We start from the raw sequence: 26,923 nt of genomic DNA, 5'->3' as shown, positions 1-26,923 counted from the left end.
GATGGCTCCTTTTTTTGTCTTTCTTTAATATTTTCTTATACCCGCAGGTTGGCCTGTTCCGAAAATCTGGTGTTAAATCCAGGATTCTGTCTTTAAGAGAAATGAATGAAACCAGCCCAAACAACGTATGTTACGAAGGGCAGTCAGCATTTGATGTGGCAGATATGGTGAAGCAGTATTTCCGAGACCTTCCCGAGCCTATATTTACTAGCAGGCTCTGTGAATCGTTCCTCCACATCTACCAATGTAGGTAGCAAAAGCTATAGTTTTCCAGTTCCTTGAATATCTTAATGTTCAACTGTACAAGGCACTGGCCAGGCTGGAACTAGTGCCATGTCCCCTTGTAGTCAGAGGAGACAAGACAGGCAGGATGTTTCTGAAGAGAGGAGTTCATTGTGGCTCTGGACTTAAGGACTTCACCATCTGCATCCTATGGGCCAGCTATTTTCTAACATTGTGTCTTTTCTGTTCTTTGAAGGATGAGTGTAATAACCTATGTTATAGCAGCCCTCCTAAAATGTGTTTTTAAATGGTCATTTCCTTATGCAAAATTAAGAAAGAATCTAGTTCCCTTGTTCATGGTATGAAGTAGCTCCTTGTGCAAAAAGTCATGTTATATTGATGACATTTCTTTATTAAGGTGCCCAAGCACAGTTGCTGTAAAACTTGCCAGCAACTTTCTGCCTGTGCTCTCACTGTTACTATCCTTGAGACTCAACCTGAAAAAGAAGGAAACGTGAAGCTGACATCTAGCATTGAATATAGTTTTAAACATGTTCCATCTCCAGTACTTTGTCGTAAAGGAATTCGATTTCAAAAAGCAGTTGGGCTGGGGAAGGAGCTTGCTGTAGGGGCTTATGATGACGTTGCTACAGGCAAGTTTCTTCCTTTTGAGAAAAAGTTTTGAAAGTCAAAGTATGAGATTTCTGAGTGGACTGGTTTTCAGTGTGTTTTATGTGACTTTTATCGACACGAGTAAGTGAGCGGCTGCTGTCCTGTGTACGGTGTACGTCTGTGAAAGTTTGGTTGGGTTTTTTTTTAACCTGTCAGGCTTTTAGGAATATTTCTGAAAACGGTTTGTTTATTTGTTTGAAGCAAGTTTTCTTTTTGCATCCACAAATCCTTTTTTGTAAGGAGGTCCACAATTCCTCTGTCCAATGGATGTGGAACCATTTTCTTCCATTTGTTATAACCTGGCCACTGTCCATCTCCTGTCTCTTGTTATGGGACAGAAACAGCAAATGACTGAATTCCACTCACTGATCTTCTGGCACATGTGACTTGAGCAAGTGCCCAGATTAAATTACTATCTTTTGGAGGTAAGAAATGTGTTGCTTTCACCAAGAAGCACGTTTTGTGTGTTCTACGTATGTGCTTCTACTTGAAGGGAAAGAGAAGTGATCTTCTACCCTTTGTAGTGGTGTAAATTGGAGAAATACTCATGATAGGGGGATGCACGGCAGGATGAACCATACCTACTCTCCTGCAGGAGCTGTTTGGGCACAAAGGCTCACTGGGTTTTAGTGTGAATTAAAATCTGTTGGCAAAACATTGTTCTCTGAATTGAGTTATCATCTGAGAGCATCTGTTGTCTTCATGCCTGAAGCTGAAAGGAAAAGACAGTAAAGTAGCTATCTGCTCCAAAGTATCATTCCAGAGTAATATTTTATGGGGAGACAAGCCCTTATTTGGACTGTAACCAGAGCCGGTTCAGGATAAGTTCATTAGCATGGTGTTCCAGGTGAATTGCAAGTCAAGCACCAGCATCGCTGAGTGTGAATGTGCATCTTGACAGGCAACAGGAGAAAACTGTACTTGAGTGATGTGACTGTGATAATGGCCTTTGTGTTGTCTGTTGTGAGCTAGAGTCACAGGAAAATGGATGAACCTACAGTTTCAATGTCCTTGGGATTCTGTTGATGGATGCTTCCTCTGCAAGTCATATGTGATTCTCATCATTTTTTTTCTGTTTTCAGACGTGCCAAAGGATCAGCAGTTTCAGGCTGTCCAGGCTGCTATTCTCCTTCTCCCAAAGGAAAACCGAGAAGCTCTGAAAATCCTCCTGTTCTTTCTACGAGATGTGGTTGCTTTTGTTGAGGAGAACCAGATGACCCCAACCAACATTGCTGTCTGTCTTGCACCTTCTTTGTTTCACCTCAACACCTTGAGAAGGGATAGTTCCTCCTCCTCCATGAGGTATTAGCATCTTAATGCTGGCATTGCTGCTGTCCGTACTGTTCTTTGCTGGAACAATGTCTTCTGTAGCTGGCCTAGGATCAGTGTCTGCTTTTAAGGGGGAAATAGTGTATGTGTCTTGGGGTTTGTCTCAAATACTGTTGTTCAGGTCCAGCAGGAGCTGACCACAGTGCATGCAACGATCCAGCAGCTCACTGTCCAGTGTAGAGAACAATGGTAAGGCCCTCTTGTCACGCTCCTGACTAGTCTGCATGTGAGCTAGCCTGCCTCCCTCACGACTGCTGTATTCTTTGCGGTTGTCCACAGGTCCAGCTGCCCAGGAACCCGGCATGTGGCCCACAGTTTGCATTGAGGAGGTGCTGGCCATTGAAAATGTAGCTCTTGCACTGGCAACCTAAACCCAGGTGCAGCTTTAAGTCCCTGCAGATATCTGGCAGATTGTAGCAGTTGCTGGCACTAGCTCTGCTGGGTGATAAGGGGATCGTTCCTGCCAAACCAAGCCACAGGGATTCTGTAAATTTATCTTAATAAGTATCTGGGTTGCATAATATCCCCTGTTTGTACGTGCAGGGAGGAAGGTGCCCTTGGGCCAAAGTAGACAAATAATCTCTGAGAGCATTCATGCCTTATCTGGTCTCCTGAGGCAGGGCTGTTTGCTTTACTCCATGCTCCTGCTATGGACAGACACGTATCAGGGTAGAAGAGGACAGCTGACTTTTTGATGGAAACATTATGCACCCATCAGAGTAGGGAGTTCATCACTTCGCATATGGATCTAAAGATGAGGACTAGTTCCAAAGCAGAAGCTGTCAGATGTGCTATTGGCATCTTTCAGGATAATAATGCAGGCTGTGATTAGCACAGAGAGGAAAGAAAACACTAAGGACTTCTCTTTTGAATGGCACAAAGCATCTGAAAATGCCTAAGCGTAACTAGAGCCTAGGGCTGCCCAGCTATCCCTGGGCTGAGCCAGCATGTGGCCAGGGAGCCATGTGGTCATTGCAAGGGCAGGTGGGGATGCGATGGAGCTGTAGTGGCAGCAGGTCCTTCCTGGATTGCACTTGTGTTTGAGCTCCTGGGAGTCATACTTTGAGCGTTGTACCTCTTTGGTTTACATAAACATTACTTTCAAATACTAGGACCAAGAATAGAAACTGAGTTTTCTCTTTGTTGTCACTGTTTAGAAGCCGGGATGCTTTGAAGCTTTAGCTTTTTTGTAACTGGGCATTAATGCCATAGTGCAGGGTTCCAACTTCAAAGGGTAGGAGCTGACAGGTCTGACTTTGAGGAGCAGGGCTGAGGACTCTTTATCTTCCACCCAATTTTCAAGCCATTTGGCAGGAATGCACATAGATAAAAGTATCAGAAGCAAGGATTAATGATGTCATATAATGATTATGAATTAAAAGCAGGGACTGTTTTTGAAACATTTGGTGTGATTTGGGCCAAAGGATTTAAAAGGTTCTGCATGGGCTTTGCAGGGTATCAAAGGAGCTTGATATTTGAAGGCTACACACAAATCAGTTTGGGGTCATTGCTGTCTTTGGCCAAGTGTGTGATGATGTGTTTGGGGAATAAAAAGCCTTGAGTTGCCTTTCTTGGGCATATGTTAGTACTGGTCAGTACTGCCCCAGGCACTTTCAGGATGTGCTGGGAGGGAACACTGTCTATGGACCTTGCTGCAGTAATGTAATGTAACGAGCTCCTACATGGCACATAAGGGTCCTTCAACAGTGTGTTTTTGCTGAAGCTGCTGGTTTCCAGCCCCCAGGCAGGCCAGCCGAGTGGGCACGTTGTACTTGTGGTTCACAGCATCTTGCTTTTGCCTTTTCCTCTCCATAGATCTAGTCAGAGGAAGTGCAGCTTGGGGAAACCAGACCAGAGGGAGCTGAGTGAGAACCTGGCAGCAACGCAGGGCTTGGCCCATATGATAATGGAGTGCAACAGACTCTTCCAGGTATGTCACTTGCTGTAGCAAAGCAAAAGCATGGAGTGGCGTAAGGGGTGTTCCCACACTGGCCAAGGCCCTGAGCAGCCTGGTGTAGGTGGCCTGCTTTGAGCAGCAGTTTGGGCCAGAGCCCTGCAGAGGTCCCTGCTAGCCCAGCTGTTTCTCTGAGCCTCTAATAGGTGTGAGTCCTGCTGACTCCAGTACAGAGAAAATTAATGTCATTGCAGATTTTACCACAACTATTTGTAAGAGCTTTGAGAGCGTTTCTCCATTTCCCTCTCCATCCCCCAGCTGCTATGGGGGTTTGACTCCCTGGGCTTAGGGCCAACTTAAGAGAGTACCTGTGGGGCAGAGGCTGCCATACGCTCTTGCAGGGAGGCCCTGGCCAGGGCTGACTATCCCTTCTTGTAGGAGCGGGTTGAAGTTGAGGTTTTGCTGCTGGGGCCTGGCCGGCATGACAGCCATGCCTGTGCATAGCCATGGACCCCAGTAATCTGGACCTGGACCTTGACCCACAGACTGACTTCCCGGCTTGACCTCGGCCTTTCCTCATCATTATGGACTTGCCTGGCGATCACTAGACTGTGGCTGACCCTGGTTGCTGTCACTGGACCTGATCCTGACCTCCCTTGCTGACTCACCTTCCTGGCACAACCTCGGACCGCATCACCATGGATGTGTCTGATGATCTGGACTCTTGGCTGACCCTGGCTGCCACCTCTGGCCCGGCTCAGGTACTGTGGGACTGGGTGGCTGCTGTGCCAGCCCCGTTATCCCACTTGACTCCTGGCCCCTTTCCCTTGGGAGCCGCCAGCCCTTGGTGCACCCCGACAGTCAGCTCGGGCCTTCCCACGTTCCGCTCAGGCACCACGGCTGGGCCGGGGCGGCTGTCCCATGGCTCCCCTGAACTGACACACGGCCCTGCCCCAGGGCTCTCCCCAGCACTGACCCCACCCCAGCCAGTCCCTTGCTCCTGAGTGACACCCACTGCCCCCCCAGCCCAGCCCAGCCTGGGGTCCGATCTCTCCATGGCATCAGTCCCCAACCTGGCCAGGGCTCCTAAGTGACCCCCTCCACCCCCAGCCCAACCGTGGGTCCCCATTTCCTCAACAGTGGCCTGAACCCCTCTGCCTGGCCCTGAGGCCCCTTGGGGTGCCCTGATGCCTGCCTCGCATCCTACAAGTCAGCCCTGGCAAATATGGGAGCTGGTCCCATCCCTGGCTGTGTGGTCCCCCCAAAATAGCCCCACAGGGACTCTGATCTGCCCTCGGACCCACCACCATCCTGCACACTCCTGCTAGGACCAGGGCGCTTCACAAGAAGTGCTGCTGATGCCAGGCCTGCGAGCTGTGGGGCGGCCCCTCACTGAGGGGTGCCAGGGCCCTGGCTCGTGTGCCCCCTGCCAGGGCAAGGATTTGGTGCCGAGACTCGGGGACTGCCCGGAGAGGGCTGTCCCCCTTCTGCTGGTGACCTTGAGGAGGGGCCGCAGGCAGCTCCGCGGGGCGGCCTGCCTCAGCCATGCCCGTGCCTGGACACGCACCCGGTGCTCTGGACCCAGACCTGGACTCTGACGCTTGGCCCTGCCTGGTCACCGTGGCCGTCACTGGACTGCAGCTGATGCTGTTACCACCACCGAACCTGACCCTGCCTGGCTTGGCCTCAGCCCCTGCGACTGGGACTCTCGGTTGGTCGCCACGCCACTGCGTCTCCCTCAGGTACGGTGGGACAGGGCTCTGGCTGCTGCGGCGCTGCCCAGCCCTACCCCATGGGACTGTGCTCAGCATCGCAGCCCCGGAGCAGCTGTTCCCTGCTGCTCCCTGACCCCACGGTGGGGTGCTCCGGAGGAGCCTGGCCTCCTGCCTGCGCCTGGTCCAGCCTTGGGAGGAGGGAGGGCATGGCCACGACACCGGTGCGCACACAGGAGATGGACAGGTAGCAACAGCACGTGGTTTGGGCAGTTGGTGAAGCCCCCAGCACATAGGGCTGTCATGCTGCTAGCGTGGCACCAGAGCTAGGTCTGGTTTTTGTTTGTGGGCATTGTTCAGCCAGTGCTCAGGAGTGCATGTTTGCACAGGCGTGTGCTTGTTTAAGTGCCAGATCTGTGCACAATAGGTGCTAGGCACTGTCTAGCTGTCATAGCCGAGCCTTCCCCCCGACTGTCTATATAGGAAAGAACCTAGGACATCAGGTAAATAGATACACGTATTTTTTGTATCGCTACGTATCTATGCACAAGCATGCATATGTCAGTGAGCACCTAAATCAAGTGCAACACTTACTCTCTAATGGTAGCAAAGCCTCATTTCTATGCTGCTTTACCTTGCACAGCACAGCTTCCAGCAAATCCCAAAGCAAAGGCAGGAGCCATGGCCCACTGCCTTGTAGTTGGCCTCGCGGTTACTTGAGATCAATATGCACCCTGCAAAGAGGTTTGCCGACTCTGTAGGGATTCAAAACATTGCTGCTGCAGGGAAAGGCATTTCCCTTGTGTCTTCCTCTGACGGAACATAGTTAATTGAGCTGCTCCTCCCCTGGGCTTCCTGTGCCTCCAGGTAAAATTGCTGCCTGCCTGCCTACACCAGCACTGCTGGCAGCTGATGGTGCTGCTCCCCCCCACATGCAGCCTAACACTGCTGTCCTCTGAGAGGCACTCGGAAGCCACCCCTTTTTTGAGGGCTGGTACAAGCCACCTGCACAGGGCACTGATGTGGATGTGTTTGCTTGTAGGTGGTACACCCCACAGCCTGTACTCCACTGTCCTGGTAAGCATGTGTTGTTTCACACCTCCCTGGTGTGTTACATTAAGGTTCAGTCCTTGAGTATGATGTTCAGTCTCTTTTGCAGGTACTTGACTGTTGCCTTGGTCACTGCCAACTTCCATGAAACAAGCATCCTGAGCGCCGGGGCCTTGCACTGCTGGGCTGGGATGAGACTGCTTGGCTCCCTTGAGAGCTCTGTGCTCTGCTGAGGGATGCCAGAGATGATATCAAAAGCTGGGTGACCTGTTCACACCTGGCAAATAAGGTAAAGAGGATGGTGGGAGTCATGAGAGTAAGGTTGGCTCTGGGAGTGTGGGTGACTATGCTGTGGTTGGAGGGTTTCCTGGAGGTGCTCTTGGGTGTTCTGAGTTCAGTCCTTAAACTCTGCAGACTGAAGCAGAGCAGCCCTGGGCATGGGCCTATGGGGTTTTGTTCCTGCACAGAGCATTGCTCTGAGCTGTGCCCATGACCCCTCTTGTCTGCCTCTGTACCTGCAGCTTCTGAAGCCATGCTCCTGTTCTCTCTTTTTCTTACTTTCCTTCCTCCCTGCCCCCCTCCTTTCCTTCCTTCTTCCCTTTCTCTCCTAAGGAGGTGCTGCTCCCCTAGAGCATCTTCCCTTACCACAACCCCACCCCAACAGACACAGACACATCCAGTTGTTTCGTCCCTTTATTGTCACTCCACAGAGAACAGCTACATCCTCTGCACAGGCTTAATCCCCAGGATGTCGAATCCTTTGGCCATGACGGTGGCAGTGGCTTCACACAGCAGCAGCCTCCACATGTTCACCTTCACAATCTGGCCTGCAAAACACCAACACAGGAGCTGGAGCAGCTGCTCAGAACAACTAACACTGCCTTCCCCAGGGGAACCCCATCCACCCACAACCTGGCCTTGGGGCTGAGCTCCCTCCTGTTCTCCCCAAGCCAGGCAGACTGACCAGCCCTTTTGTTTTCAGGTACCTGGCTGGGCTGCTCACAACTCTTTACTCAACCTTCCTGCTCACGTGCAGATGACGACGCAGGCTGTGCCAGCCACCTTCAGTCCTCCCCCATGGACAACACTTGTTCTGCAGCAGCAAGTAGTGTGATTACGGCCTTCCCAGCGCAGGGAAACCCCCCTGCACATTGCCTGTACCATGGTATGTGACACAGGCACACACAGTACCCCTAGGGCAACACTCACCACTCTGCCTGTCCTTCTCAACGCAGTAGCAGTTGTCGTAGAACTCGGTGAAGGTGGTGGCCAGCTCGTAAAGGTAGTCACAGAGCGTGTGCAATAACAAGTCCTCCAGGATCTTCTGCAGGATCTCAGGGAACCTCAGGATGCACTTGCCCAGTTTCCACTCCTTCTCATGGTCAAGGATGAGCACCTCCTCCCTGGCTGCCTTCCGCAGCATCTGCTCATCAATATTGGCCAGGCGAGCAATAGCCCTGAAATGGTCCAAAACACAGTCTGCTTGTGAGGGTCCCACTGCTCAACCTGCCTGAGGGCCAGCCTGCAAGTTGGTCACATGTCTGGCTTGTCTCAGAGCTAGCACTGGCCACCCGCTGACCTCCTCACTTGCCCAGTCCTGGGTTACCAGGCCAGTAGACAGCAACCAGCCCTGGGAATGCATGGGGAGGCACTGCCCTCAGAGCGATCCAACAGGGCACTGGAGCGGAACAGGGAGGGATGTGCTCTGGGCACGTGTGTCGGCAAGGACAGCTGATGCTGCCAAGCAAACCAGGGCTCGGTGCCAGAAAAATTGTGTGGGGCATGGTGACACCCAAGGTGAGCAGCTGCTGGAACGCAGGCTCACCCCTCTCTGACCACCTAAGTCCTCTAATGGAATTACCAGAAACTCCCACAGTTCCCGCCCTGCTAGCTAAAGGGCCGGGGTGCGTGTCGCACCGAGGAGCCCTGTTTCAGATAGCAGAGGACACCATTTCCAATGACAAATAAAATTTTGCCTATGGTACATAGCCGTGTAGCTGCCTTCTCTTACCAACTACACCCAACAGCACTGACGCAATTAAGTCACCCCTTTCCCCACATCTCCCTCTGTGACAAAGATGCAGAGAGCATCACAGACCAACTCCAAGCAACTCCCTGCACGCTCAAACTACCTGATCCGTGTGAAGGCGTACAGCAAATACGCAGCTGTGTTTCCTCGGTCATCCAGCATCTTGTCAAAGGAGAATACGTAATCGTTTAGTCTGTTGTGGGAGAGATCTGCATATTTAATACATCCAAAAGCGACTGATGTCTGGGCAGCTTTCAGCTCTTCTGCCGTGAGGACCTGTTGCAATTTCAAAACAGGGCATATTTAATACATCCAAAAGCGACTGATGTCTGGGCAGCTTTCAGCTCTTCTGCCGTGAGGACCTGTTGCAATTTCAAAACAGGGCATATTTAATACATCCAAAAGCGACTGATGTCTGGGCAGCTTTCAGCTCTTCTGCCATGAGGACCTGTTGCAATTTCAAAACAGGTAACAGTCAGGAGGAAGAATGCTACATTGGCACTACAAACTGCAACACGCAGCCTTGGCCACTCAGTATGCCTCAAGGGGAAAGCGCTGGCTGCTGAGGGGGTGTTACCCACGTGGTGCTCAGTGAAAGGCTCACACCCACTTTTCCACCTCAAGACACCAGATACCCCATATCCACCCCTCACTTCTCCTGCCATCAAATGGCACTGCAGCCTGCCAAGGTTAAGGCTGACTCACTCTACTCCTGAAGGCCTGCAGGACTTCTGTGCCCCATGATGCCATAGAGGTTTGACGATCATACTGTGCTCCTGCTTCTTACAAATTGCACGTACACATAACAAACACTTGGCCCTCCTACCCTTATAGAGCATTTTGGGCAGTCCAAACACTCACAAAACCCCTCTCTGGTGGAACAGCGCCCTGTCAGCATGGCAAAGCACCTTGTGTCTGACTCATATGAGCCCTTGGGAGATTTTCAAGGTGTTTTTTTCCTGTACTTTCCTTGTGTTCCTGTTTAAAAAGAGACCTTTCACCCTACACTGCACAGCACCAAGGAGCTGCACTTCCCAATTCCACTGCCTCACACAGCGCTTGGGCAGAGTTTGGTCCATCTGTTCCATTCCATCTTCTCTCCAGGCCATCAGGGTCCAAGACAGACAGAAATCTCATTAAGCAAAGGGCTTCCAGCAAACTCAGCCTCCAAAGGAAAGGGTGAAACCTGATGCCAAAGCCCCCTGCAGATCCCCAGCCGTCCATCACCAGAAGTCACTGCTAGCCCAGCATATTCTGCCACCACCTCCTGCATCCTGGGGGGGTCACCACTGTTGCCATCACACCAGTGAGACCTGATGGTACCTGCAAGGCCAGCTACCCTGCCAGGCCCAGTTCTCCTCCCCCGTCCTCGAAAAGCTCTGCAGTACGAACCAGAGGCCAGCATGCTGCCTGCAGCTCACATTTTCTCACTGCTGTGTACTCAGGGATGCTCTTCTTTCCCCGTGACATGCTACCAAATAACAACACTGATTGTGTACACAACCCACGGCATCTCCTGGGCAGTTTGGCAGTGTCCATATTCTCAGGTCACATCCAGAATGCGGAAACCACAAGTCTGTGAACAAATCTGGGAAGTTCTCAGGAAAGATAAGCAATTTGTCACAACTACCTTGTCCCGTTCCTTGTCTTTCAGCTTGTCCATGGCTCTTTTCAGCCCTTCTTCCAGCAGGTCTATGAGACGCACTGTATCCCCTGAACGAGTTTTGAACTTCTTCCTGAAACAACACAGCCAAAATGACCCCCTGCCTAAAGAGGCAAAATACTCCCACAAAACTTGGGAACCTTGGGTAACACCCATCGGGTGGCTGGGAGGGGTGACCAGGAAGGCTCCAACAGTTAGAACCGTCCCAGTTCCAGACATGAGGCAGGACACAATACCAGTGCCAGACCCCTGCCCAGCCCAGCAAGTCACCTTTACTTTTATAACAAAGCTACAGCAAGACCACCCAGACTGTAATGGCACGTGACCGTCAGAGCACGTTGGTTTAGTCACACCTTCACAGAGACACAAGAACAACTCTGGAGCACAAGGACCTGGCTTGCAGACCAGGACACAGAGGTTCTCTTCCCAAACATTCATTTCATCTGCCCCGAGCAGGTAGACAATAATGGAAATCATGGCCTTTACCGTTGCCATCTCCCAGTATTCACGTCAGCTTCCACTGCACATTCTACCAGTGCCCCTCCCCAAATGCCAGGCAGAAGCCAGGCCCAGGAGGGAACCTGACCACAGCACCACTGACTATGTGGATCAAGGACCCAGGACACACAATGAAACGTCACAGTTACGAATAACAGCATGGGATGCAGTGCTTTAGGTTTTGGGTTTTTTTTGGCATACCACATACATACTTGTCAACAAACAAGAGCAAGTCTTCTGCATTCACTCAAACATCCTCTTCAGAGCACACACAGAGGAAAATCTACATCCAAAGACTTACTTGTCTTCTCCCAGCACCACTCCGAATGCGGCATGGGCCACTCTGGTTACTTTGGGATCGTACCAGCCAATCATCTGTCCAGCTGCAAACACTGTTTGTAAATGCACCGACTGCAAGGAACAAATACCAACTGGTTCTTAACCCACTCCTCCAGGTACTCCAGGAAATTTTCTTCCCAGCTTTATCACCTTCACAGTGCTGCTTTCACAATGAGACTTAAAATGTTTCTAGCTCCACAAACAAATTCCACTTCAGAAAGGTCAAGCTTTCAAAGAGTTTTCCTGGCTTACAGAAGCAGCAACTGGCAAATTCCCATCACTGCTCAGATACGGAGCTGACAACCTTGCATTTCCTCAGGTAAGGACAGACCCAGCTATAAGCAGTACAAATCTCATTCCAGACTCATCTGTTGAGATCTAGGCTTCACACACCTCCAGTGGTAAGTGGGTCTCTCCCTAATCAATCGGTTCTAGGGGCTCTTCATGGAGACTGCCAGCCACCAAACTAGATTCACCATTACACCAATAAGGACAAGAGTAAATAATACCAACCACACTGAAAACCCTACAGCATTCTGCCTACGTTACTGTTGCATCTGTCATTTAACACACTTTATGATGATCTGTATCAGCAGCAACAGCAGAGGTTGTCTTACTCACCTGGCCGCTATCGACAACATAAATAAGGATATCAGCCTTCTCTTCGCACAGCCTGTGTTTAAGAGCAGCTAAGTCAGATGTGTCATATGTGTAACCTCCGTCTGATTTCATGATCGTCAATGGGACAGGGAAACCTGGGACAAACACGATCTTGCGGCCATCATCAACCTGGACAAATCCTAGAAAAGCAATGGAAAACATTCTGTGTCATATTGCATAGGGAGGTTTGTGGGCCAGCACAGGCAGAAACACTTCCCTTCCCAGATGCTACCAGAAAGAAAAGGCCATGCACTCACATTATCAACTAATTAATGGCTCAAAATACAAAAAACCCTAAATGAGAACTCCCTTGCCATCCAAGTCGCATTCTGTACTGCGCCTCCAGAGCTCAAGATTATGCACAAGGAAGCAGATCTATACAGATCTGGCCTTACCAGAAAAGACCTAATTGGACTTAAAAACTCCTGTCGCTAGCATCCAGATCCACCTTTACAGCCACAAAAACAACATCACAAAGCATGACATTAAAGGCAACAGAAACTCTACAGAGATGCAGCGAAGACTTAGCACAAAGTCTTTCAGAGATAAGACTAGTCAGAACACTTCAGATGGTGAGACTCAAGAACTGCCAAATCCAGACAGGAACCCATAAAACCAGAGACTTGTTACTCTCCATTTGGCTTCTTGCCAGTCTCAATGTCAACATGATCCAAAAATGCCACTGTCTTCACACAGATTTCTCAAAAGTTCTCATACAGTCACAACACTAAGACTGTGAAGTCTGTCATATATTGCTCCTTGACTATTTACTAAGGATACAATAAATTTCAGTAGCTCCTCATGCTATTGCCTACAAATATCACCAACAAACTGCTTTTGGTGTCAGCAAGAAAGATTCAAGCTTTCTGGAATAATACTTGTAAAAATCAATTCTGCTAATGCTTCTCTGTGAGGAAGTAACACAGAAGATCCACTCAGGAAATGTGGCTAAGAGCAAGGGTGGGGAACATGCAACTTGAAAAACATCAGTCCTAAGCCTCGCTGAATAGAGTGAGGTTACGTCGCTCATCCTGACAGCTGCAGAATTTCTGACTCTGAGACCAAAAGCCTCACCTTTATCTTCAAATTCTTTCACAATGTCTTTCATCATCTCATGGTAGAACGATTCCCCTCTCTCTATGAGTGTGATGTCCAAGCAGTTGTAGATTTTCTGGAACTCTTGAGGAGGGAAACACAACAAAATACTTCCATTAAGTGCACACAGTGAGAATTAGTGGCATACGCTTACCAATGGGCATAGCAAGTTCCTAAAGACATTTTCCATCTCTTGGTCAAGCCATCAGACTAGGAATCAGACTGGACTCGGGAGACAAAAGGTTTTGCTGAAAGCCTCCACAGATAGGCCAGTACTTTGGCTGTATTGGCTATTTTCTTTAAGCTTCTCATAGCAGTGCAGCAGTGATTTTAAAAAGAAAACTAGAGCATGGACTCAGACGTAAAGGTGAGGAAAGCTACACTGTTCTACTGCTGAGACATGTTTCCAAATCTGGCAAAGTCACCTTTCCGTGACACGTCACAGATCAGCTCCCACGCTTTAATGAAGTCTGGGTTTTTGCTCTGCAGCAGCACCACACATTGGTAGGCACGTTTCTTAAATTCCTCCTCTGTGTCAAACCTCCTCTTGGATTCCTACGGTAAAACACACCACATGAAACGGCACCACTTTCTCCCCTGAAACATGCTAACATTCATGACAGGCTGTCCAAGCGTGCTCATCTCAAAAGACAGAGAGGCAGCATGCTTACAAAGTCCTTTGATCGTGCCCCATGCAGACAACTCAATACGAAATACTGCAGTTCATACCCAGTGGCAGGTTATTGCAATAATCTATTAACAGTGATTCAGTTCTTCTGTTTCTCCAAAACTATGCTGCAATTTGTAAAGCTCCTCAATCTGCTTTTCAGATGTTGACATAAATATCACATTTATTTGCTACAAATACCTTGTAAAAAGCTTGGAGATCCCCAATGGGAGGAGAAACAGTTAAGTAGTCCGGAAATTTGTCTTGGAGGTGAGCAATGAGCATTCCAAACTGGGTGCCCCAATCTCCTAAATGGTTTAACCTTGAGGCAATCAAAGAGCACGATAATAATGATTTCTCAAACATATGCTTTCAAATACAGACATTTTAAAAATATATATTCTAAAGGAAGAAACACACATAATATCAGAAACCAAAACCAGGCAAGCCCCCCCCAGTTTCACTGCAATGAAGCTGGTGCCCATCTTGATTCCTAACCCTGCTACACTTGCTCGGGTTAGTATCTTACTACACGTAAAGGATTATTTGTTATGTGCTTATAAACAAAGACCAATACAGACCAAAGCACAGAGACAGGTATTGCGTAAATTTAGCCAAACAAGCCCACTGCACCCAAAAATCAACGCTCACCTCAAAACATCATAACCTGCAAATTCAAACAGTCGGCACATACTTTCTCCAATGATGGTAGACCGCAGGTGGCCAACATGCATCTCCTTTGCAATGTTAGGGGATGAAAAATCCACCACCACCTTAGACACAGTACCAAAGGAAAAAATGGATAAAAGGCAGCGGTCATGACCACACCCCATGTTTAATTTGTGTTTTGTTGGGGTGGGGATAGGGGGGAACAAGGCCCCCCTCTGCGGACCCCCACACCCTGTGCTGCCGACAGCACACAGCAACAGAGAAGGCCCAGCGGCAGCGGTGGACATCAGAGCAGGCTTCCAGCCTGGCGCTCTGCCGCACCCGCCCAGCAGAGGGTCAGGGATCACTCCCAGGCTGACCTTGGCACAACATGCTGTCCCTGCGGAGCCCCGTTCCTCACCCACCAGAGACACACCAGGTACGGGCAGCCTATCCCACGGCCCCCACTCCGTAAGTCCTATTGCATTGACTCTGCTCTAACAACCAGCTGACTCAACACTGCTCAACAAATCGCTTCAGGGGGGAATTTCAAAGCTCCTGCAGTCCGGCACGTTTCATCTATGCGGGAGCAGGATGCCTATGCGCTTACTGCCGTACCTTTTTCCTTTTGCCAACAGCTGGTGGTTGAACTCCATTCATCAATAAACTGCTCAGCTGCTTTGACACAAAATCCTTTCTCAAGTGGACATTGATAAAACCTTTAGAGGAGAAAACCAGCAATGAGTGCTGGGGTTGCAGAAGTGCCTCAAACCACTTTTTGTTTCCTTCCCCCTTGGATTTCTGTTTCCACGCATCAAAGACAAGAGCATATGAAGTTAGCTTGACAAAACAAATTTTTCAGTGACAGGACAACAAAGCTGTCACTAGAAGACAATTTCTGTTCCCAGATTACAGGAGTCTGTTTCACACCACTATGGCTTTTACTGCAGGACTTAGATGCTGCAAGCTAGTCCACTGACGTAACTCCTTTTTGCACACTGTCACTCAAAGGTGAATTTATAAAAACACTTTTTTATGAGAAAATAAATAAACTTGCCAGGGTTTGCAGAATGCAAAACCAAATCCTGCTTTGTCTCCTTTTTTTTTAAATTAATATCCTAAAACATATAGTTTCACCTGGGATAATCCATGCTTGTGGGACGACACTGTTTTACTTCTCCTGCTTCACAGAGCTAATGAACAAGCTTCTGCCCAAGCACTCGAAGGGCTGTGCCGTGTGATTTTTGTGTTTATGCTGAAGCCCTAAGGAATATGAGCCCTTGTATTTCTTCCTGGGTCACACAGACAAAACAGATGCAGCAATTAATAACCTCCATGCTACTCCAGCACCTCAGTGCTGAGAGGACAAGGTCTCCTCATCATGCAAGCAACAGTGAGAAGGGCATATTGATTTTTGCTGTGATTTCATGATTGTGGCCTGATACCCATCACCAATATTTGAAGGGGAAAAGCTGGTCCCTTAAGGATCAGTGGAAAAACTGCTAATTAAAGGGCTCAGGATTGCACTTGCCAATTCTAATACAGAGGTAGATTTGCTGCTGCTGCACAAGTCTGAGGGCTACAAAGCTCACCAAGACAGAAGTGGCTAATTCTCCTTGTAATTGCAGTTTTAAATCACAAATTAGTTGAACTCAACTCAGCTTCCCTGATCACCATCCAGTATAAAATCACCCCATCAGCATTAAAACATACAAAGGGTGTAACATGAAACTATCTTACCAGGACCGGCAATTTCAACCTTCTCAATGCATTCGTTGGCAGGAATATTTTTTGATATTTTCTCAGCGATTTCTCTCGGGCTAACCTTCTGTTCCTTGGTTTTGAGCAGTATCTGAAACACAACAAAAAGACCAAGTAGAATTCAATCATCCAAAACATTCTACAGAGTGCAGAAAGCATAGATACTGCGACATTAAAAAATCCTCATGATCCTTTAGCTTCATAATGCAGAGACACACAAACAAAAATATCTCTAGCAAATTTTACAGATTACCTCAGCTCTCTCCACACAGCAGAAGTCTTAACTAGACCCAACACGTTCACTCCTTTCTGCTAAGGGCAATTAAAGGGTAGTTCTTATGTCAGAAGAAAATCTTCCCAGCTATTTTTCAAAACCTGTCAAGTGGTTTGCAAATTTGTATTTCCCTAAGCTAGTAAAAGGGACAAACTCTTTAAAGATCAACATAGCTAGCACAATCCTTCACATTGCTTCAAAATCCTGTTCATCAGTCTCACGGGTATCCTCAGCTCTACCAGCATTCATATTTGAAGTTTCGAACTGTGCCTACTGTAGATGCTGAGTGTGGTTTCAAAACAGGACTGCTGATTTATGATTAAGAGCATCCAAAGCAAACTGCCTGCAGTCCCACTTTAGACTCAAACTTACTAAATAAATAAATAAAATCCAACAACCCAAGCAACCAAAGATAATCCTAACACTGCCCAATCTTCTTGAAAGAGCATCAGAAAAACTGCTGGTAAAGTAGCTCTCCTTCTCCCTCCAGACATAAATGGCCCACTGTGAGGAACTCAAGTAGCACGATGCAAGTTCACATACAATGATAGCATCAGAATGGTTTGGGCTGGAAAGGATCTTCAAAGATTGTCTAGTCCAACTCCACAGTTTCTCTCTCCATTCCCAAAGCACCTTCTCACATAGCTTTTTGCAAGTCTTACTAAAACACCCTTTAGGAGGGTTCTGTGAGCTAGCCCAACCTGTCCCTTGCAGAACACTACATTCACACTGCATAAAATTACCACAACTATTTGTTTCCGAGCACATGATTCTCCATTCTTACTGTGAAGTGTTTGAAAATAATCTATCACCTCACTCCCATCGGGGCCACAAAGAGCACGTACCTCTCTGTCAACTCAGAACTCATACTCACTACTGCTTGTATTTGCTCACTTGCAGTCTGCTGCAAAATGTGACTTCTACTTAAGTTTCAGCTTCCTGTTTAACCTGCCATACTGTTGATCATAACAGGATCCTTACAAGATGGTAAAGGCTTAGAATAGGCAAGAAAAGAAAACCTCCTTAGCCTTTAATGCTACTCAAAGTGCAAACTACAGGAAAAATAAACGCAAAACCAGATTACGGGCATGTTATACCAGATTACAGGCATGCTACCTGAATCATTCCAGAAACAGTGACCTACTCCTGTTACTCTAAGGAGCAAGCAGAGCTCCTGGCTCAAACCCCAGGCATTAATATGCTAACGAGCTCCCGGGGAAACAATATGCATTTGTGAGGGCTGTTTCCACATCGGGGCACTGCAGGGAGAGGTTGCTGCCTGGCACGTACCGGTGCTGCCTGCGAGTCAGGGCACCTCCTGCTCCTCTGGCAGTCAGGGTGACCGGTGTTTCAGCTCTGCACAGGAGACGCACACCACAGTCAAATCCCTAAAACTCAGGCCGACGGAAAGTACATAACCTGCTGCTCTCAGAGGGAAATGACTGAACCGCATCCCCTGGCTCCGCTGTGCCGATACGCTCTGAGTATGCTGCATGTGCGAGTATTGCCAAGCTCAGGCCCAGCTCACATGGCGTACCTTTCCAGGGAACAAACTCTACAGCCAAGCCCAATACTAGGAACCCTTATTCACCAGTACAGCTGACAATCTGGAACTTGAAACCCTGGCTTGAAGGGGACCGTTCAGACACTGAGTTATGTGAACAACGTCAACACTGAGAAGCCAGGACTGCTCGAGAATCCCAACCGCGACTTAATTGGGGTAAAGCAGCGGTCAAAAAAATGGCAAAGCTCTGAAAGCCCATGTCAGCGCAGTCACCCAGGGTGCTCCTCTGGCTGGAGCCCAGTCACAATATGCTAACGAGACCAAGGGAAGACGACGCATATTTGTGAGGGCTGTTTCCGCCTTGGCACTTCAGACCAGGAGCCTGCTGGCTGGCACGTATCGATGCTGCCCGGGAGTCAAACTCATTGTAGCAGGACAACAGACACAGTGGCTGCAGATGACAACCTGGGAGAGTAGAATTTCACGTGTGTTGATGCAAGCTAGAGGTCAAAATTACCAGTCTAATAGATTAATAAAGGTGAATTGACAACAGAACACTTAAAAAACCCCCTCAAAACAAGAAAAACAAAACAAGTTGCTTCTGTTGAGATTGCAAAATAAAAGATCTGTAATTACAAAGAGTCTACCTATTCACTCAAAGGCATCAGTGCATTGAAAGCTTGGGTGCTTTAGCACCTAAGCTAGAATGCACTACCTTCTTTCTCCCCCACCTCCCGGTTTTACTTCAGCACAGTCCCAGCCCACTGAGCAACTCCTGAAGCGTCATTCATTCTGTTTGGGTCCTCCTCGGCCAAATACCTTCCAGAAAGCAGGAGTGCCATAATTTTCAAAGAAACTGTTGATACTAGCCAGGTTAAAAAAAGCCCTCACTCCTTCCTTTCCACACACTTAACAGGTGTTCTGTAAAGTGGAACCATTCCTACAGTTGCCTGAAAACCTCCAAGATCAGAACATCGTAACAAAAGCCCCATGTTTCCTGCCTTTGGCTCAATTAAAAGAAAATAGTGATGCCACCAACCATAGATGTGGGATCACCCACACAGCCAACCCTCAGCAAATGCTTGGATAACAACACCCAATAAGATAGGAACATGAGCACAAAAAGTGTGCGGAATGGCGCCCTCAAATCTGTCTGAAAGAGCATTTGTCACAAGACTGAAAATGCTTAAAGGAACACAACAACAATCAGCCAAATTTGGCTGTAACCAGGGAATTAACAAGACACTTTGTCGTGGTTTAACCCCAGCCAGCAACTAAGCACCACGCAGCCGCTCACTCACCCCCTCCCACCTAGTGGGATGGGGGAGAAAATCAGGAAAAGATGTAAAACTTGTGGGTTGAGATAAGAACGGTTTAATAGAACAGAAAAGAAGAAACTAATAATGATAATGATAACACTAATAAAATGACAACAGTAATAATAAAAGGATTGGAATGTACAAATGATGCACAGTGCAGTTGTGCCCCCCTGCCGATCGATGCCCAGTTAGTCCCCGAGCGGCGATCCCCCTGCCAGTTTCTATACTAGATGTGACGTCCCATGGTATGGAATCCCCCGTTGGCCACTTTGGGTCAGCTGCCCTGGCTGTGTCCTGTGCCAGCTTCTTGTGCCCCTCCAAGCTTTCTCACTGGCTGAGCATGAGAAGCTGAAAAATCCTTGACTTTAGACTAAACACTACTTAGCAACGACTGAAAACATCAGTGTTATCAACATTCTTCCATACTGAACTCAAAACACAGCACTGTACAAGCCACCAGGAAGATGATTAACTCTATCCCAGCTGAAACCAGGACACATTTTTGAAACAAAGGAGTCGGAGCAGCAAGAAGGACAGTGCCTGAGCAGTCGTCTACACCTGGCTGGACACTGTGACAAGGTGCGCAGGCCCGACAATGACCCCTGCTGCCAGCTGCCGCCAGTGGCCCGCACCGGAGGTCGCAGAGGGCAGTTGAGGACGCAGCACGCAGGGACCCGTGCCCCAGCCGGGCGCAGAGGGGAGCGCCTGGGCCCCTTCTCACTGCTGTGTGCATCGGTGGGTGGCAAGAAGCTGCAGCACCCACCCCAACAGAAGGTGTGGGCAGCAAGGGGAACCCGCACTCCCAGAGACAGGGCGCGTGTTTGTAACCCACCTGCCCTGCAAGAAAGGGGGGGCGCACACAGAACTCTGTGCGAATGTGTGTGGGGACATTATACTTTTCTGGCATTACAGAAGAGTATTTAGAGATCTGTAGGTGTTTATCAACATTTTGTAACTGTCCAGAATTGTGATTTATTGTTTTGCTGATATTAGTTCCAAACATATAGCTCACTAATTGGTAGTTAATTGCACATCATTAGTAAATCAATGCAGCACTGAAATCCTGATTTGATTTAGATGCCATGAACTGAGCAGTTCTTCTGTGTGACACACACGTAACTCTCTCATACCAGCCATCTAAACAGAGGTTTAAAAGTCTACTCTGTGAAGGCCGATGCTTCCCTTAAAATGCTGTTAGACACTCACTGAATTCGTAGCCCAGAGGCCTGCAACAAGCCTGAAACAGGTCCAATATTGCAACTCTCACTGTGTTGTCTACCACTTAGCTTCCAACAGACAACATCCCCATTTTTTTTTTCCTCTTTGTAAGATTGTTTGGATTTACCTGTGTTATGCCCATGGCGCTGTTACACTGGTAATCCCCAAATTTGGGCTGCTGACTTGGCGTCACCACTAATGGAGGGTTTTCTAAATCTGGGTAGGCAGCCTGAATAGCAGCTCCAAAGATCTCCTGAAGACAGGTGTTGATATTAATCATGCTTTTTGCTGTTTTACTTCTTTCCTCCTGAAGGCTCTGAAAAAACAAAATCCAGAAGGCTAAATTCACAACATCTGAGGAGCCGTTACATCCTCCTTTTTTCCTTGGCTGCCTGGCAAAGGATGGCTGACAGATTGGGCTGACACCTCTAGGCACAGGAGCAACATATGCAACATAAAAATCAAGTGATTCAAGAGCTGCTTTTCCCTTTGAACCTTGCAGCACAAACACTTCCCCTGAATGCAGGGCTGCATTACTTCCCACACCTTTGTCAGTGATCCTGGTAGAGACCTCGGCTGGGCTGCCCGTTACATGACTAGCCAAGACTTGGCGGTGTGGGCTTATTAACCTACGCACATTTTTCATAAAGTAGGTTTCTGTTTAAGGAACCAAGAAATATCTGATGTGCCACCAACAATTAAGGCGTCAGAATGCAGAGTGAGCATGCTGTCACACATCACTAGCTGTAACAAACTGACATCATTTATTTAGCTTGTCTTAATGAGAACAAAACCCACATGCTACAGCATTAATTCTTTATTCCCTTACCTTTTGAAGGAAATTTAACCGATACTTAAGTTTTGCGTTTTCGTCTCGCAACCCTTCCAGACTCGGGGAGACTCCCAAGCATCCAAAGTTCTTCAGACGCTCAATTTCTGCAGTTAACAACTTGATCTCGTTTTCCTGAAAAGCAAATTAAATTGTCACACAGTAATTCTTGGACTGGGGGGACAGAAGGCGAGGAGCTACAAGATCTCAGATACAGTTCTAGTTTTGCCTCATAAAAGTAACAGCAACGACATATAAGTTGAATAATTCCAAACAATTAATGTTTAAAGGTGGTTTCTATTTGTGTCAAAACCAGGGATCCTGAAACATTCTTAGTAAGTCAATGCGATAATAATCTCACTAATATCAAGACAAAAGTGCAAGACAGACAACAGGTCATGCTAATAAAATATATTCCCAAAATAAGCACTTTCTCCAGCTTTTTTAATCTAATAAAGATGTCAAATGATTTGACTCAAAATTCTCTAAAGCCTCCTTCAGCCAGTTGCACCATCTCACAGGCCACAGTTTCTCTTCCAGAGGATGAAACCACAATCACTCATGCAATTCCAGCAAGCTCAAACACCAATTGGAGACAGAAATGCCACTAAGTACAGCGTGCTGCTTCGTAGGGGAAGTGACAGGGCCTTTTCTGCAGCGTGTGCTCACTTTCACCTTGCCACACAACCTTTCCTTCCCTACCTCCAGCGTGGCTTCTCCCTTAAAACTGACGTAAGGCATTCAGGAGCAATCAGGAATTTCAGGTGGACCTCTGTGCTCCAAATAAACAAACTTCCCTATGCTTCCCCATGCCCCTCCAGACTTCACAGCCTGGGACACAGGCAAATGCTTCAACAGGCAGTCTTAGCCCAATGGCTGGAGGCTGCCACAAGGAGCAGTAATTTTCCTCATCCCACCCCCTGAAGTATCTGAAACTTCATCTCTGTTGTCCATCTCTTGTCCTCTCCTGTAATAGGCTTTGTGCCCGTCAGCCACAAACCTGGCTCACAAATGGAAGTTTGGAAGCTACTGAAAATTTAAGTGACTCAAATGCTGCTATGGAGGGAGAGGCAGCTGGAAGAGGCAGCGAGCACTCCCCACCCTGGCTTGCCAGCCCCTCATCAGACTCATTTAGGCTCTCCTCTACTAGAACTCCCATAGCAGGAGGCAGCTCAGGCCACTACTGTAGTCAAATAGGCCACCAAACCTTATCAAAAAGGGCTCATTTACTTTGCTGCTCTTGAAACAATCAGAATATTTAATTAAGGTAAAAAAATGGGCCATCAAATTTCCTGGTTTTATATGGCCACCTGAATAACAGATCCAACAAGTGCCACTATAACTAACTGCAGATGTTCAAAAAACCTAAGCTGAGCCAAAACAATCTTAAGATCGGCCTATTTGTGGACCAATCTGAAAATCAGTACTTTTGAGGTCATTCTTCATTTGTGCTTCAGCTTCCAGCACACTTTTTTTACAGCCTCACCGTCTCCTCTGCTGCAGGAGAAGAGGATGCTTCCTGCAGGTTCAGATGTGAAGAACACGACTTTGAGAAAAAATACCTTTATCAAAATCTCTGGTTTGGCACTTAGCCAACTAAAATCATTGAACAGCACAGCTGTAGCTCAAAAATAACTCACTTCAAATAGTCCACTGCAGCTTTTCCTTTTGCAGCCTATTAATTCTTTTTTTAACCCAAGGCAGATCACCCCTCCAAATCAGGCTGGTTTTTTCTCACATACATACACATACCTTCTCCCATATAACCAACAGAAAAAATATATTTTTTTTTTTTATTTTCAACTTTTCTTACTGGCCTGACTTGGTAGCATTTCATATAACTTACAGACCCATTTGAAAGACTTTCAGACTGAACTTCAAGTTTAAAATAGCGCAAGAGAGATTTCATTGCATTGTTTTACAGTTGTTTCACTGTAAGTTTAAGGAATTGTTATTGCTATAAACTGACTTAAAGGAACATTGGAGCAGTGACGTATGCTTTAAGAAAGCACAAAGATATCTTCTACTCTTAATATCACATTTTCCGTAAATTCTGTGTCCACCCAGTATCACCTTCTCTCTAGCAAAGCCACCAGCTTCAGGACAGGTTAGCAAGACCCTTAGGAGAGTTTTGCATTGAGGACAAACATTGTCCAGATCCAGAAATTTGCATTCTGCTTTTGAAATTAAAATCACTACATATCTGAGCCACGAAGCAGCTCACACATGTTCCTTCTGCATTAAAAGAATCCCCCAAAGCTATAGCCACTGAGATATTTCAGTACCGTTGGCAAACTTTACAGAACAGAAATTGTATTTGGATTTTTCTCCATAATCACAGATACCTCTTGTCACCCAAGTTAAGACTCGCAGGAGGCGAGATGACCAGTATCTTACTGGAACTTCTTTCCACATCGGTAAACTACAAGAGAGGATGAGGAAAGGGGTTTATCCACGTGCACGGCCAGAACCCAGAACAAGGGTTCCTGGGAATCACCGACCCCTGGGGCAGACATCTGGCCCGAACAGTTTTTCCCACACAAAACTAGGGTGACAATTAGTATCCTAATTGCTTGGATGTAGCCAGGAGGTAAAAAGCTCTAAAGCAATGACATAGTTCATTAAGTCTCATCTACTTCTTTCCCATGACTGCACCAAACCAGCAAATTCACAGCACAGACACCTGCAGATAGGAGGCATTCAGGCTGGCCCCATTCCAGGTTTGACCAAGCCCAATGTGTCAGCCCAGACTGTCACGTTTTCCTATCATGTTTTGTGCTCCTCTTCTTCAGAGAGTTTCAGTAGCAGTCCCTATGTTAACTTGAGTGTGAACTGAAAGCAAAAGGTTTCACCATGTTGGCCTAGCTGCCTACCCCAATATTGCTGCTGCCGCCATTTAAATCTCCTTTTTTGTGCTCATCAACAGCTAACACAGATGATGAAATGAACTCTTCATTCAAAACCACCTAGCAGAAAAGCCTGAACTCAGCAATGATTACACTGAGTTCCAGAATCGATGGGGTTAAGATCACAGCAGCTGGGCTGGGACAGCCGCACAGCTGAGTACAGCTAACAGCTCCAGAACTGGCAACAAGGGCACCCTGGTTCATGGGCCAGTCAGGAGGGGAACGCCACTCACGACCCCTCCCCCCCTCTCTGGTGATCAGCAATAGGACACCAGGAAACGGAATGAAGCTGCATCAGGGGAAGTTCACGTGGGACATTAGGAAAAGGTTCTTCACCGAGAGGGTGGTGTGTCACTGGAACAGGCTCCCCAAGAAGCGGTCACAGCACCAGGCGTCTCAGAGTTCAAGGAGTGTCTGGATGACACTCTTAGTCATATGGTTCAGTTTTAGGCAGCCCTACACGGAGCAGGGAGTTGCACTCAATGATCTTTATGGGTCTTGTTGCCAAGCTCGCCTGGAAAAAGGCCTTTAGACGTTTGCACGTTATAAATGCCCCTTATCACAGCAACCTGTGATAAAGCTAATTCTCTAGCAAATCATCTATGAATGCTGGATGTTACTAAAGGGTTACTATAAATTCTAAATTCTTTCTGAAAAACAAACTACTACGTTAAACTACAGATACCCCTTGTAACTCCTCTCTCACAGTACTATCCAAGTGAGGAAAGGAGACACCATCAATACACCTCTGATCTATAAAACACGTGACTAGGAAAAGGAAGGAAAAAGCTGCTGTTCAGGACATAAAGTGTCACCCCCTGGATTATTCTGCCTGCACAGCCCTGGACATATCACAACTTGTCAGTAAAGGGTCATACCTGATGACCACCTCACGAGAAGCTGCGGGAATTACATGAGGCCATGCTGACATCTCCAAGGGCTCTTTGGTCAGCTGAGTGCTAGAAATCTTCCCCTCACCTGTGAATACAAGAAAACTACAGCTTTTTCAATAGGACCAAAATAATCCTTACATTTTCCCTTAGCACATAAGAATGTCTTCTAAGGACCCCTCTGAATTAACATGAAACTTACATAAGCCTCTGTCTCTGGACTTTAAATTGGTAGTGCTTTTCTCCATCACATTTAAACAAAATAAAGAGAGAAAATGGCCTGAGAAAGCATGGCAAAGGGGTCACAGCATGTCTCTTCCTTCCCTCCTTCTTGCTTCCTGCACACTTTGTATCTCTGCTACTACTTTGCCAAGCCTTTGCTGAGCCAGCTCAGTGCAATAACTCAGCACACACTCTTTGTTGGGTTATTTTCCTGAAAAGCTAATGACTCCTGCCAGCCGGCTCACAACGGGCTCCAGGGCGTGCTGGAGCTGGCACCAGGGAGCACATGGCTGGCAGTGAGGTGACAGGTAGATTCAGGCTCAGTAATTCCACATGGCCTCCGTTAGCCTCCTGGAATTAAAGAGCTGAACACTGTCCCTCTTGCTTTGCTTCAGAGTGACTGGAATTTGTTTATGGACTAAAGACCAGACAGCAGTGACAGCAAAGGGAGAACCAGCTTGCCACAGTACCCGAGATGCACTTCCTCTTCTGAGCAGCTACAAAGGAGAAATGCAAAAACAAAGGCAAAAAGGAGTTGCAGAGATTCAACAGCCAGATTTATTATCTCAGTATTTTACGGTGGCGCCTACCGTATGTTTGAATTCTGAGTAGAAAACGTACCGCAAAGTTGCTCCAGAACACATGTGTACGGTAGCCAAAAAACCACAAGCCACATGTCCAGAATCTCTCACTAACGTGTTCTTGGGGCAACATAGGAGAAGTTAACCTGTAGGATTCAAGAGTTTTCTTAGAGCTGCCTCTGTGCTCTACTGTCAATACCACTCATTGGCTAGGATAGATTTGGCAGTCCAATTTGTTTATTATTACTACAGCCACTGCAAAGGGAAAGGGTTGTCACTGTCTTTTTTCCTAACCCAAAGCACCTTATGGTTGCAATAACGCTGTGTGAGAAAGCCAGGACTGCCATTAGCATACCTGCCCTCCAAGAGGTCCTCTAAAAGCGCTTCCCTGGCTGCTCTGGGCTCCCAGGACCCGCCGGGCTCAGGGCTGCCCTTCCGAGCACAGGAGACCTTCCTGCCCATCGCCTCGCCTGGCAGCAGGGTGATCCTTGCACGGCCGCCACAGCGAGCGGCCAGCGAAAGGACCAGCACAAGGAACGAGGGTGGTAACACACCAAGCCGTGTTTGACAGCTCCCTGCTGCTTTTTTTCCAGAAGTTTTTTGCGGAATTTCACCTTGACCCCTCAGCCTCGCTGAAAAGCGCTAAGAGCTGAACCACACGCCCTGACCTCACGACACAGGGTCTCAGGGACGAGAGGGTGCTTTTGCACCACGTTTTGCCTCAAGAGAAACGAAAGAAGCCGAGGAAGGCGCTTCAGTCCCCGCCCGCTTTCTGCCTTTCCGTCCGAGACCGGCCCAGCCCCGCCGACACCCGCCCCGCCCGCCAGGCTCCGGTGAGTTTCCAGCGGGGGAGCCCCCCCGGCCGCAGCCCCCTGCCCGGCGGGCTCAGCCGCCACCTGCGGCCCCCCCCCGCGATCCCCGGGACCTCCAACGCCTCCCCC

The 26,923-nt window shown here is 47.9% G+C and overlaps 2 protein-coding genes across 2 annotated transcripts in view; one reads left to right on the top strand and one right to left on the bottom strand.

The window, feature by feature from the left end:
- Positions 1-4,255, top strand: part of LOC104839130 (rho GTPase-activating protein 7-like) — a 43,419-nt gene extending 39,164 nt beyond the window's left edge. The window contains 3 exon segments of the mRNA XM_010579251.1: positions 48-246; positions 1,977-2,196; positions 4,045-4,255. Of these exon segments, the coding sequence (XP_010577553.1) occupies positions 48-246; positions 1,977-2,196; positions 4,045-4,255 (630 nt within the window).
- A 3,301-nt stretch (positions 4,256-7,556) lies between these two features.
- The window catches only part of RARS (arginyl-tRNA synthetase), a 20,064-nt gene continuing 697 nt past the window's right edge, over positions 7,557-26,923 (bottom strand). The window contains exons 2-16 of the mRNA XM_010579250.1: positions 26,338-26,402; positions 21,384-21,518; positions 20,682-20,870; positions 16,219-16,330; positions 15,097-15,197; positions 14,482-14,603; positions 14,032-14,152; positions 13,589-13,718; positions 13,143-13,247; positions 12,030-12,208; positions 11,371-11,480; positions 10,539-10,644; positions 9,012-9,184; positions 8,089-8,336; positions 7,557-7,706 (exon numbers count right to left, since the gene is read on the bottom strand). Coding sequence (XP_010577552.1) covers positions 7,597-7,706; positions 8,089-8,336; positions 9,012-9,184; positions 10,539-10,644; positions 11,371-11,480; positions 12,030-12,208; positions 13,143-13,247; positions 13,589-13,718; positions 14,032-14,152; positions 14,482-14,603; positions 15,097-15,197; positions 16,219-16,330; positions 20,682-20,870; positions 21,384-21,518; positions 26,338-26,402 — 2,006 coding nt within the window. The 3' untranslated portion in view covers positions 7,557-7,596. The remainder of the gene's footprint in view (positions 7,707-8,088; positions 8,337-9,011; positions 9,185-10,538; positions 10,645-11,370; positions 11,481-12,029; positions 12,209-13,142; positions 13,248-13,588; positions 13,719-14,031; positions 14,153-14,481; positions 14,604-15,096; positions 15,198-16,218; positions 16,331-20,681; positions 20,871-21,383; positions 21,519-26,337; positions 26,403-26,923) is intronic.

The sequence above is a fragment of the Haliaeetus leucocephalus genome, unplaced genomic scaffold (assembly GCF_000737465.1).
Source record: "Haliaeetus leucocephalus isolate CR32 unplaced genomic scaffold, Haliaeetus_leucocephalus-4.0 Scaffold656, whole genome shotgun sequence".
In the NCBI taxonomy this organism is placed as follows: Eukaryota; Metazoa; Chordata; class Aves; order Accipitriformes; family Accipitridae; genus Haliaeetus; species Haliaeetus leucocephalus.
This window is presented reverse-complemented; position numbering and strand designations above follow the sequence as displayed.